This window comes from Anopheles funestus, chromosome 3RL (assembly GCF_943734845.2).
Source record: "Anopheles funestus chromosome 3RL, idAnoFuneDA-416_04, whole genome shotgun sequence".
Taxonomy (NCBI): domain Eukaryota; kingdom Metazoa; phylum Arthropoda; class Insecta; order Diptera; family Culicidae; genus Anopheles; species Anopheles funestus.
In genome coordinates this window covers 84,265,339-84,278,285 of record NC_064599.1, presented here as the reverse complement: position 1 = coordinate 84,278,285, position 12,947 = coordinate 84,265,339, and the positions used below count along the sequence as shown (strand labels likewise).

At 41.2% G+C, this 12,947-nt stretch overlaps 3 protein-coding genes across 4 annotated transcripts in view; 2 read left to right on the top strand and 1 right to left on the bottom strand.

The window, feature by feature from the left end:
• The window catches only part of LOC125770874 (actin, muscle-type A2-like), a 1,602-nt gene extending 523 nt beyond the window's left edge, over positions 1-1,079 (top strand). The window contains exons 1-2 of the mRNA XM_049440915.1: positions 1-693; positions 753-1,079. The exon at positions 1-693 is cut by the window's left edge and continues 523 nt beyond it. Coding sequence (XP_049296872.1) covers positions 1-693; positions 753-958 — 899 coding nt within the window. The 3' untranslated portion in view covers positions 959-1,079. The remainder of the gene's footprint in view (positions 694-752) is intronic.
• Positions 1,080-1,176: 97 nt separating this feature from the next.
• On the top strand, positions 1,177-6,294 carry LOC125770871 (phospholipase B1, membrane-associated-like). 2 transcript variants are annotated; one of them, XM_049440910.1, is made up of 5 exons: positions 1,177-2,078; positions 4,600-5,200; positions 5,277-5,405; positions 5,565-5,726; positions 5,792-6,294. In XM_049440910.1, exons 1-5 carry the CDS (start codon positions 2,045-2,047, stop codon positions 6,264-6,266), a joined length of 1,401 nt encoding a protein of 466 aa, XP_049296867.1. In that variant the 5' UTR covers positions 1,177-2,044; the 3' UTR covers positions 6,267-6,294. The 2 variants fall into 2 exon arrangements, with proteins under 2 accessions (XP_049296867.1, XP_049296868.1); XM_049440911.1 differs by having other exon boundaries at positions 1,177-4,084.
• On the bottom strand, positions 6,258-10,202 carry LOC125770875 (pro-resilin-like). The gene is made up of 2 exons (XM_049440916.1): positions 9,698-10,202; positions 6,258-7,568 (listed from the first exon to the last, which is right to left on the bottom strand). The coding sequence occupies exons 1-2, from the start codon at positions 9,713-9,715 to the stop codon at positions 6,522-6,524; spliced, it is 1,065 nt and encodes a 354-aa protein (XP_049296873.1). The 5' UTR covers positions 9,716-10,202; the 3' UTR covers positions 6,258-6,521.
• Positions 10,203-12,947: the final 2,745 nt, after the last annotated feature.

The window sequence follows — 12,947 nt, the reverse complement described above, 5'->3', positions numbered from 1 at the left end:
CCAATTGGGATGATATGGAGAAGATCTGGCACCACACCTTCTACAATGAGCTGCGTGTCGCCCCGGAGGAGCATCCTATCCTTTTAACGGAAGCCCCGTTGAATCCTAAAGCAAACCGTGAACGTATGGCACAGATAATGTTTGAAACGTTCAACGCCCCGGCTATGTACGTCGCCATCCAGGCCGTGCTGTCCCTGTACGCTTCTGGTCGTACCACCGGTATTGTGTCGGATTCCGGTGATGGCGTTTCGCACACTGTACCAATTTTTGAAGGTTATGCTCTGCCCCATGCTATTCTACGGTTGGATATGGCTGGTCGTGATCTGACCGATTACTTGATGAAGATTATGACCGAACGTGGATATGCTTTCACCACTTCTGCTGAGCGTGAGATTGTCCGTGACATCAAGGAAAAGCTGTGCTACGTTGCGCTGGACTTTGAACAAGAAATGCTAACTGCTTCTGCTTCGACCTCACTGGAAAAATCATACGAACTTCCCGATGGACAGGTTATTACTGTGGGCAATGAGCGTTTCCGTGCTCCAGAGGCTCTATTCCAGCCCTCTTTCTTGGGAATGGAAACGGCAGGAGTTCACGAGACGGTGTATAATGCAATTATGCGCTGTGATGTCGACATCCGTAAGGATCTGTACGCCAATACTGTCCTGTCCGGTGGTACCACCATGTACCCAGGTAAGTTTTATGTGAGGACGAAAGTAAAGCATACACGTTAACCATTTACCCTGTTTCAGGTATTGCTGATCGTATGCAGAAGGAAATTACGGCACTCGCTCCACCCACCATCAAGATCAAGATTATCGCTCCTCCAGAGCGTAAATACTCTGTCTGGATCGGTGGATCCATCCTGGCCTCGTTGTCTACCTTCCAGTCGATGTGGATCTCGAAGCAGGAGTATGATGAGTGTGGACCTACTGTTGTCCACCGCAAGTGCTTCTAAGTGGTGAAGGAACCCCACATGTGTGATGTGAACCCAGGGATCAAATGTTTTTACTGTAAGAGTCCAACTACAATGTTTAATGTGCAGTTTTAAGCGATAATATATTATTTTGAAAAAGGTATCTTGTAGTGATCACTGGCCACGACAGCCATTTGCAATTTGAAGTAATAGCCGCTTTTAAGGTATGTAACATACGGTTTAGAAATGTATATATTGTAAGCGTTTGTATGATTTATTACATCGAAGCGCATCACCGCTTTAATGCAACCGTTAGAGCATGCATAATTAAGATATTGCATTCACCTCACACCCAATAAAGTCTACCAACAATGTTCCCGAACGGTTTCGACAATTCCATTGGGAAACACATGGCTTACATACAAATTAAGCACCCGAACAAGCTAGTCATGATACAATAATTGATGCTTAATTCGTCGACGTTATGATAGGTAAGTGAGGTTTTGATTTGTTTTTGTTCTTCTTCTTTTGTTGGAAGGGTTATTACATAAAAGTGTGGATAGAGTAACCACAAAACTATGGGGGTTTGACACATTTCAATCAAAAATTTTGTTAACAGCTGAGTGTTTCATTTTCAACGTTGTTTCAGTGAGTCAACGATTTATCGTGAGATTGGCGTAGTTACTTTATCCGTTATTGATAGGATTTTAGGGTTGAATGGGTCAGTTGTTCATCTCGGCAGAATGCAATCAATAAGTGACTACACAATAACAACTCGTTTCAAGTGCAATGTCGTCGGTGACATTGTTTGTGAAGGATAATGGGATAAGTAAATATCACTATTATAGTTTGCCAGCTTTGAAGAGCAGCGATGTTTCCCTCCCGGTCACGTTCAGATGGCCCGATTGGATGCGAACGCTCGATTATGGTGTTCGATACTCGCGGAGAGGGTTTGCTAAAATCAACTACATTTACATGGTGTGTTGCATGTTAATGCCCCTTTGGATTCATGTGTAATGCTATTAAGTATTTAGCTGCATTACAGAAGGGTCTGGTCTGTCAGTTATTTGTTTCCATTGCTGCTGGAATGGTTTAGTTTCTGGCGTGTTAAGTTGTTTTAAGCATCGAATGTTTGATACTTTGGGAGTAACATATCCTGTAGGTGAGTGTGTATCAACCTTCAACTAGTTCATTTATGATTAAAACCAGGAGTTCCGCATTATACCAAATACAGTCACAGCGTGAAAAATTATTTGTTCTGTTCGCGAGTGTTGTGTAGTTTTGATTTTCACGTTGATTGACACGTTGATTTTCATTAACGGAGCACACAAATAACATCCAGCCCAGTTCAGAATTATGCAGCCAATCGATTACCGATCCTGTTTGGGTCGATGCATTTGCATTCATCGTAAACATTCACATTCAGCTTCTGTACAAAAGGACAGTAGGTGTATGTGCAAGCCTTGATTAATAGTAATGCTCTATTAATTATTTCGTTTCTAGGTTTGTTTTTGTATTGTGCGTGCGTGTGTTTAGCTCTCTTGTTGTGGTAATTAAATAAAACTTCTAAATAACGTTTCCCCAGTAAAAAAACTGGACGTTTCTCCGGCCCCTGCGGGTAGAAATGCAGTAAAAGTAAAAAGTGTATTGTTGAATAAATTGGTGACTTTGTGGAAATAAATGGAGGATTTGTTCGTTTCCATCTGCAAATGCTTCTCATTTACCAATTGAATTAATGCTGTGTTGTATTTTAGGTCAAGCAAATGATGTAAATGGAAATGTTTGAACATATGTTTATATGGTGCTTTTGTGTTGTGTATTACGGACTATAATCTCTCTCTCTTCTTAGCCTAACGACCTCTAAGGTTATGCCGGGCATAAACCTGGCTTACCAAACTAATTTTTATCACGTAGTCGGATAGTCAGTCATTGCTAAACGGGAACGGCCTTTATGCGATTTGATACACGTTCCTGTCGTGTGGAACTTTCGCCGTTTATCACATACATCAATGGGTCATCCCCACGGACTATACTATCGACAGTTATTTTTTATATTAAATTAATGATATATTAAACGAGCTATTATTATTACGAAGGTTTGCCTTATTGTTAGTTAACAATGGTTTAAAGAAACTATTTTAGCACTTCGTTATAATCCGCTGCAGTTGTCTTGGAAATGTTACTATCTTGATTCGCACTTTTATTGTTATATTGTTCAAAATCAGATTCTTATTCAGTGCTTTTGCTGATACTACTTTTTTTTATAAAACTTTTATTAGCATACATATTTACATACAATAAACAAACATTGATACATTAAGGAAAAAAAAGAAAAGTTTTGGACAGTTAATGTGTATACATACATACACAACATACATTTACGGGTTGGACAAAGCTACATCAAGGACGTTTATATCAATCGCATCATCATTATTACTAATGATGTGGATGATATAATTTGCAAACAGTTTGCACACAGCCACGCGTTTACTGGCTCTTATATTTCCCAGAGCAGGAAAGCGCAGCACATTGAAGAACAGGTCGACGAGTTCAGGCACATGATGCTTCATTTTTTTAAGCAGACTTCTCCAGGCTCTGTTCACTCTTGGACACATCGCAAATTTGTGCTCGAGAGTGTCCAGAGCATTACACGTCTCGCACGAGGTAGCAAAAGACCCGTCCCATCTGCTGTAAGGCTCCCCATGAGGAACCTTTCCATTCACCAACAGGTAAAGCGTGGAACGTTGTGTTGAATTCAACAGTTTATTATGGATGTTCCTCCAGACGTTCCTCCAGTCAACGTAGGGTATTGTACTCACGATTTTGGCGTTTGCGAATCTCTGGATCTGTTTGTGCAGGATCTTTTTTGCGGAGCATGGTTCACACGTAACTAGCGGAATATACGCCATCTCCTGAATCACTGCTCTTAAACATGGGTACGTTGTCAGGATGCCCGAGAGGTTCGGTGGATTTCCAACACCAGCGATATGCTGGAAACCTACTTGCGAACACTCCCTCTCTTTCACGTACCGGTTTGTCAGGAGCGCCATACATTTTGTTTGAGGTAGCTGAAGGTTCAGACCACTTTTCTTGCGTGGAAGAGCCAGTTGGTCCAGAGGAACGCGTATACACCCGCTTCTGTAGTACAGCAGGTACCCGATCAAAGTTGTAAGTACTGTATCGATTTCACAAAAATTGCGTCACTCGCGGTACTCGATAGGGCCAGAGACTAGCTGTTAAAGCATGCACTCAAAACCACCACCTCGTTTTTACGATGTTTCGGTTTCTTTTCAGTGCAATCGTTGCATCGTCAAAACTTTCGTCATCGTCATTCGCAAAAATACATCTCACGTACGGAACGTTTGTCGAATATTTCGATTAGTGGTAAATATTTCAACCCAAAAACAGTCCGTTTCGTAACGAAATGTACATGATATTTTTCATTCTCACTTGCAGTAGGGTTACGGTAACTTCCAAAATTTACATGTTTGTGTTTTTTTATTATTTAAATTATGTTGTTGGCCGAAAAATCACTTTTATAATCCTACCAATACATTCCGATAATGCATTTAGAAGGATTTTGTTGGTTTCTGCATGATCCACCTTTATTTCCGTTTTCTTGACCTTTAAAGTGATTGGTTAAATTTAAATATTTCAATTTTATTTTCTCATTCTGCGAATAGGTCGTACTGTGCATCGGCATATAGTAAACAAAATGTTTTCCCGCTACTCGGCACTGTTGGCGCTGGCAATGTGCATATTCCACCCCACATTGTATAGCACAAGCGGTGTAAAGTTAACAAGCCCACCAGATAGCAACCGAATCAGTCGAGTGCGGGGGAATATACTGAAAAATCTCACCGGTACGCAGGAATACGAGAATCACATCGTTACCAGCCGGTTGGATGCATCGGAACCGGTCAGAATGATGTACCGCGGACTTCGCGAAGTGTACAATCGATTACTCGGGCCAACGGGGACGCGAGATGAAGGTGTGTCACTGCAAACGCGTGTACCACGTTACGTGCCGTTTCCGTGCGATGTTCGTGGATACAGAAGTCCTACCCCACCAGTCAGCGTACATCAATTGCGTCCGGGAGATATCGATGTAGTGGCAGCGCTTGGAGACTCCTTGACCAGTGCTACCGGGGCTAACTCCCGACAGTTCTGGGAATTATTGATCGACAATAGGGGGCTTTCATGGTGCATTGGAGGTCAGGAAACGTGGAGGACGCATCTCACATTGCCAAACATTCTGAAAGAGTTCAATCCAAGACTCTTTGGGTAAAAGAAAGAGATAGACAGCATTTTGAATAGGTTTGTTCATGACCTTCTCGGTCTGTTCTTCAATGTATTTTAGATATTCCTTTGCAGACTCATACAACGTACATCTGCCTGCGCAGTTTAATGTGGCGGAGATCATAGCAACAACAAGTGATATGCCATATAATGCCGCATCATTGGTTGAGCGAATGAAAGCTGATCCACGGTAAGTATAATGTTTGTTACAAATAAATACTAAATCAATATAAATAAATACTAGCTGCATCAAATAAAACGACCATTAAATCGTAAAAAATGTGTGCTAATGTTTACTTGTTTGTTATACTAAACCACTTTCATTTGGTTTGATTTTGATCGATTGTAGCGTTAAGTGGCATAAGCATTGGAAGCTTCTCACTCTAATGATAGGAGGAAATGACTTTTGCTCGGATGTATGCTACCAAACGAATGCCACCGAGTGGATCAATCGGGACCAAGAGAAATACCTTCTTACTACACTGCATTACCTCAAAAAGGTTATGCCAAGGTAATTAAAATGGCTTACAAAATAATTGTGAATGCATATTAGATCCTTTACGTTTCCTACTTCAGGACATTGGTCAACCTTGTACCCTCGCCTTTGATAAATTTGTCATTCTCCATCGATAAAGTTCAAGCTCCACTCACATGCCAATTTGTGCGTCCTATAGAGTGTTCCTGTTTGTACGGGCCTAAGTACTCTAGCCAAAGGAATCTCTACCGTCAGCTTGAACGTCGCTTCGTTAAGATCATGGAGCGAGTAAGCCATCGGGCCGAGTTCCACAGTAACGATTTCACCGTCGTATATCAGCCGTTCTACCGAGACGCGAGTATTTTCCATCGACGTGATGGTAAACCAGATCTTTCCATCATGGCCATCGATTGTGTGCATCTTAGTCAGAAGGGACATGCCGTATCGGCGAACGGGTTGTGGAACAACATGCTGGAACCAACGCGCCACAAAACCACTATACTGAGAGAATTGTTTGAAGATTTTAAATGTCCAACTCCAGCGAACCCGTATATTAAGACTTATTATAACAGTTGAATAAAATGCTTACAGCTGATTTATTATAACATCTTTATATATTTCTTTAAATAGTTCCATCGTTTACGATGGATCTGTACACTTCTAATTGTATACAACAAACAAAAAATAGGTTTTGTAAATGAGAAGATTGTGCGATGACAGAGTTCTCACTAATTCTAGATTGATGGGGTTTACTTGGGGATGCGAAGAACTGACTTAGATGACAGCACGTCCGGTTGCTAGACGTGAGATGATTCGATGTGGATGTAGAGCTTAGTGATGATGCGGTACACCGTAGGTTGGACGTGGTGGTCCGTACGAAGATGATGGTTGACGGTAAGAGGAGAACGATCCGTGCAGACTAGCACCGTGCGATGGCCGATGATGGTGTCCCGAGGAACCGAAGGACGGGACACCGTACGAGGAAGATGGGATGGCAATGAATGATGGGCCGGATGAGTGAGATGAGGCGTGAGAAAAAGAACCGCCTGAGTGAGATGAGTAGGATGGTGCTGAATAGTGGGATGAAAGAGCTGGAGCACCGTAGCTGGACGAAAGTGAAGGGGCACCGTACGACGAGGATAGACCACCGAAGGACGAATGCGATGAGACAGATGGAGCAGAATAGTGAGAGGATAGGGAAGGTGCAGAATAGTGAGAAGATACGGAAGGGGCAGAGTAGTGAGATGAAACAGAGGGTGCAGAATAGTGAGAAGAGGCGGATGGTGCAGAGTAATGCGATGATATAGATGGAGCAGAGTAGGAAGACGAGTAAGAAGAGCCTCCAGAAGAATAGCCATGAGACGGCGTGAAGGAGGAATGCGATGAGTAAGAAGGAGCCGAGTAAGAAGATGATGATGAATGAGATGCGTAAGATGGTACGGAGTACGACGAATGAGAAGGACCATGGGCGGCCTTGTAGTACTCAGCGACCTGGATGCCTTGTTGAACGTGTCCTAGCTCAATACCGGTAGTTTTGACGTGTCCATGTCCGGAGTACGATGGGACTCCATACACAGGCGAAGGAGGTCCATACGATCCTGATGGTGGTCCGTACGAGGACGAAATAGATCCGGAGTAGCCACTACTTCCGTGCGAGCCAGAATTCTCATGGTCTAAAAGCGCTTCCTTCACTTTATGCAGCAGGCTGTGATCAACGTGCAATCCCTCGGAGGTTTGATGGCCGGGACTAACGGCAATATAACCACCATCGTCGTATCCACCGCCGCCACCACCACCACCGTGACTGTGACCATGGCCATAACCACCATGAACTGGAGGTTCAGCACAGATTAGCGTTGCACTAGCAAGCAACAAAATCTGTAACGAAAGAAAAGAGATGGTTTGAACTGCTAGTGAATTGTTATGTGGAATTTACAAATAAGAGAATATTGGATCCAATAGGAAAGACCGTGGTGAATTAAAATCACATCTAAATTTTTAAGATAAATATCTTTTGTGTCTTCAGTCTGCCTACGAAAAGAAGGTGAAATTGATCGCTGGGAGCTGAAGGCTTGCAGGATCAAAACGTACGTAAAGTAAGCAATTTGCTTACTTGTTCCATTTTATGAAAAGAAAATCAAGCTCTAACCGGGTTGAAAAAACCCACGCAAATGGACCGTCATTCATGCCGGGCAAGTGTTCCTGTAGAAATCTCAATGTGTCGGGTTGCGTAACTCGAAACAAACGGACACTCGGAAGAAGAAGTGACCAAACTCCTTTCTCCCGAGTTTAAAAACCTGGTACATGGTTCGAAAGGTGTTGTTACAGAAGTAGCCTGTTTCGGCATGATTACCTCTAAAAAACAGGATTAAACATGCCCGCGGCAGCGCTTATAGTGTGGTATAATGGTAAGAGCAACAAGTACGGTTCGTCGATGCAATAAGTTTCAGTTTGATGTGTACCTCCCTTTTATATAATCAACATCATCATTTCATGATCATCATGAGCGTTGAAATCACCGATAATCATCCAACTGAAAGGTATCTATAAACGACATCTTCAAAATGGTCTAGTGAAACGACACAAGTGAAAGTGAACTAAGTGTCACTCAGGGAGATATAACCCACAGGATTACTGGACTTGCAGTGACGTAATCGCACTTTGGATATTATTAAAGAAAGTACGACTAACTTTCATTTTGCTTTTGTGGATGTACAGCTTATCTGTGCAACAATTTATGGTTTATGAATGGTTGTAGGTATATGTTTTTGTGTACGCTTAATATAGGAATAGCACTAGAGAGTAGTTATAATTTGTAGCATCTTCGGCGCGAGGTATATGATTAATTAGTCAATGAACAAGTGTCTTGATTCTCTTTTTCTCTCTCTCTCTCGACTTAACGACCTCTAAGGTCATGCCGGCCATTCCAGGGTTACTAGACTTTATTGTCAGTGGCGGATCTGCGAAAGAATAAGAGAGACAGCCGCTTCTTCAATTATAGTTGGGTAGGTGCGTCGTGACAACGAGCAGAATAGATGATGATAATCAGAAAAGGAGAAATTGTGATTGTGCCAGCATATTCTGTCGTGATACTTCTTCATTTAGATCGACTGTGGTATTTTCAATATATCAAAACGTATAAAAGTGTGTTTTTCACATGTACCTTGACTAAGGAAATTTAAAGTTTGTGTACGATGGACGTCAGCTTGCAAATTATTTGCATTTATGTTTCCTTTGTTTTATAAAATTAAAATGTCCTGTGTATAGAATATCCTTGTAAGTCAAAATCAAAATTTGCCTCAAAGCTTATGTAAATTACTCCCCTTAGGGCCTCCAACGAGCTTGATATATGACTGCTTGTTTGACTTAGTGGAACCGGCGCCGTTTATCACATACCTCAACAGACCGCCCTTAACTTGTGTTGTGTTGATAAAATTATTTTATGTTTGTATGTTTCGCAACATTGTGACGATCAATCCACTGTCGATCAATTATTGAACCTTTTGTTTTAACACTTCCCCTTGATCAACTTTAAGTCTTTTAACTTCAAAACTGTTATTGTTACCTATGCTTTAACTTTATCTTCTTCTTACGTAGTTATAACCAAGCACATTCCTAGTTGTACAAAAAACACAAACACTTTTAATGACACGTCTCTTGAAGTGGGCAATTGTCATCTTTCTGTCATTCTGTGCTTGTTTTAGAAACTAATGGAACTGAGTGTTTTTTACGAAAAAAGAGACACACTTTTTTTGTAATTTTCTTATGTACTTCCTATTGTTTGACGAATTGATCACTTTCTCTTTGAACGGTATAGTGTGTACCGCGTTTTGGTTCGGGAGGGCATTCCCACCGAAACTAATTGTGCATCCGGTATTGCAGCATCACAGTTTCATCGGCACTGATCGATTTTTTTGCAAGGTGTTGTTTTGTCCATATTAAAGGGAGATCTTTCAGGTGGCAATTCCTGTGGTTCACTTTCGGTTACATGACAGATGCGCACTTACCGCACTAAATCGATTCATTTCCCTTTTACTTTGAGCGCGTGTTTACGGAACAACTGAGTGCTATAGTCGGATAAGAAAGACACACAAGGTTTTGCAAAGTTGAGAGCCCGTTGGTTGAAAAGTACAGCAGCACGGTGGGTAGCTTAGCAGTTGGGCTCTGCACACTGTACGGGGAACACTGATGTCTTGCCGGTGGCAAGCAATCTCTTTTATACGACCGAGCAAGCTACGCAATCTGGCTGCGTGGAGTGCAGATCTCTCGAGAGGTGGTGCACGCTTGATCTCGTGTGCTTTGGTACGAACAGAAAAAGAGCGACTCAAGCATCTCCTTTCAGGCCAACCGGAAGGGTGGAAACTGTATTAGCTCCTTCTTCAATGTCGGCATCTTTCACTTGTTCGGGAGGAAGATACACGAGTATTTCTGGTCTCAGTGGGACACACAGACAGTACACAGCTGGATTACGCGACAATGAGCGTACCGTGCCGAGCGTGAGGAAATTTTGTCTCACATTTGGGGGAATCATATTTGGAGCCACTTGTCTTCACGTAATCTGACCGGGAGCATCATTTAGTTGTTCGTCAATGTTGAATTACCGGATGAATTCGAATGTCGCAAAAAGGGGAGTTGCTGTTCAATTCGGTTCCTTAATGTGGAAAACAATCCTTTAAGCTGCTTGCGTAATACACAGGACAATTCATAAGGAGTACTGAAAAAAGGCAGTGAATGGAAACGCAGTATCACAAACATGTTCAAAAGATTCTGTTATTTTTATCTTGTTCCTTGGGAAAAGATGGCATGGGAAAGATGCGAAGCGTGTACTAGTGATCAAGTTATTTGCTGTTTGATCGCATTGATATGAAATGCGTAATTGATATTTGCAGTGGTCGCAATTGTTTGGCGTCATTATGTGATAATATTTGGTTAACTGTATGTTCGCAGGTTTGTGTGACAGGCTACGTAACTAGAGGCCATATTTTTAAATGTTTGATTGAGCCATTTTGATAATATAGTTTACAAATTTGCGGAAGAACGTGAGTAGACGTTGCAGTAATTTAAAAAAACGGACTATTTGTGTTATCTCAGTTAAATGTCCAGTAAAATGTACCCCGCTAGTACTAAACAACATATAGAATTATTCTGGATTGTAAAATGTGTTGAACCCGGCTACAAGTCATGCTTCTTCTTAAATGATGTGTCTGTAAATGATGATATGACTAAATATGAAAGCAGTTCATATACAAAAAGCTTTTTCAATTTTTTCTCTTTTTCAAAATGTAAATGATTCAGCATTAACATGTTTATTCCGTTTCAAATCAATACTAATCATACTTTCTAATTATTCTTCATCACTCAAATTACGAAACAATTTCATTCTTCATGGACATATGTTGTAATCAGAACACATCAAACATGTATTAAACAGGCATTATACAAGCCCGTCCTGACCGTTGATGATCACTGAACACGATCCGTTACATTATTTGTTCGAAGATTGACCACTCGAGAGGTAAGCGGAAAGTGGAAAGCGATGAAAACATATACAAAAAAAAACCACACCACATTCATCATATCGTCTGACTTTCATGACAAAAGCTTTGTGACAAACGATAACTGTGTCGCTTGTACCCTTCTATCTCTCCTGGCTCATTAGCTTCAGTGCGTTTGTATCATTTGAAAGCGATCTCACGGAAAACTACTATTGGGTTTTTACGAAAATCCATCATACGATCGAACTAGATCGTAGACAGAAACGAACCCCAAAAAGACTTCGAAGCATACATCCGAATTGGCCGACAGCATTTGTGACACATTCGGTTACATAGCGGAAGTTGGACCTCCGTCCTGTAGCAGGTTAAAAGCAGTTCGCCGGGTTACCAATGTTGTCATCGTTCGACTACATATAACTTGTATGATACAATATCTTTGATTACCGAAAATGTGGTAAAATTATGTACGCTTTTCTTCTCTCTCTCATACTTGGGCTACTTAAGCTACTCACTACGAACCATTGTCTGATGGACTACTGGAGAGATACTCCTATTGCATAATCGCCTGGTGGTGAAAGAAGAAATGTGCTCGTGGCCTAGTGGCCCGTGAATGTTGGAGTTGACGAAGATAAAGTGAAGGGTGTGTTGGACCTGGAATCGTTCCATCGTTCCGACAATATGTATAAAATGGAACCTTTCCCGAGTTAGTCTAAGGGTCGTCCGCTATGCGGTTGGATCCTACACGACCAAGTTCTTTCACCTGGTTTGAACGCGTTGAACGCCGCGTAGCATAATCTTCTGTTCGCGAGTCGTAGCGCAATCGTCCGAAAAGGTCGATTGAATTTGTTGACTTCTGGGTGAACAGGGTGTAATAAGTTGTGATAAACTCATAATTCCGACACCACCCGACAACGAAGGAACATTATGCAATTTGGAAGGAGTAAATGATAAAAATGGAAAGTAAACGAAAGCTGTTTGACTGGACTTCTGTTGAAAGGAAGCGTCCAAAGATCGACCAAGGCTTGTCATTAGACAGCAGGATAAATAAGACGTGTCGTCCAAAAATAAAGCGGTCCAAAAAAATAAAAGGGAATCCCCTGGACATTATCTTGTTGGGAGTGACATTAACAAGTCGTTTGAAATAATTCGCCATCCCGTTCGTAATTGTTTAGTTTTTACTGTTTGTTTCGTTGTTTGCCATTAGATCAGCAATCATATGATCGCAACAGGCGGATAAAAGAACAATGAAATGCGTTTTGGTTGTGTTTGAAAAGAAGACGAAAGTAACGCAAGAGACAAAAAGAAAATCAAATATTCGATATAAGCTTTCGCTAAATACGTACGGTTGAGCCAATAAAATGTGTTACGGGACCGATCGTGACATTTTAAGGAGATTTTATTTAAAGCGTGCTGCCATTAGAATTTCGTCAGACATAGGATGGCTGTATTAATCCTGATAAAGACGAGACTTTTGCTTCTTTCTGGTTTTATATTACTTTATTTGTACCATTATCAAATTTTAAAGCTTGAAATGTATAAAAAGTTTTTTCTCTATCACCATTGTTGCACAAATAATTGAGACTGAAAAAAATTTTTTTTTATTTATTAAATATGTCCTCTTGGCTTAACGACCTTAGAAATCATGCCGATCATTTCTGGCTGTTTCGTAGTTTCTTGATTTTCGTTTGACGTTTGGCTCATTTTATAAATAAATTAATCTTAGAAAAATATTTCAATAGCATCAGCCCAGCACTCCTCGTGC

Coding starts and splice junctions, on each gene's coding strand:
- LOC125770871 (XM_049440910.1), top strand. CDS start 2,045: ATGTTTGATACTTTGGGAGTAACATATCCTGTAG. Junction 5,201..5,276: donor TTCAATCCAAGACTCTTTGG/GTAAAAGAAAGA, acceptor AATGTATTTTAG/ATATTCCTTTGCAGACTCAT. Junction 5,727..5,791: donor CTCAAAAAGGTTATGCCAAG/GTAATTAAAATG, acceptor TTCCTACTTCAG/GACATTGGTCAACCTTGTAC.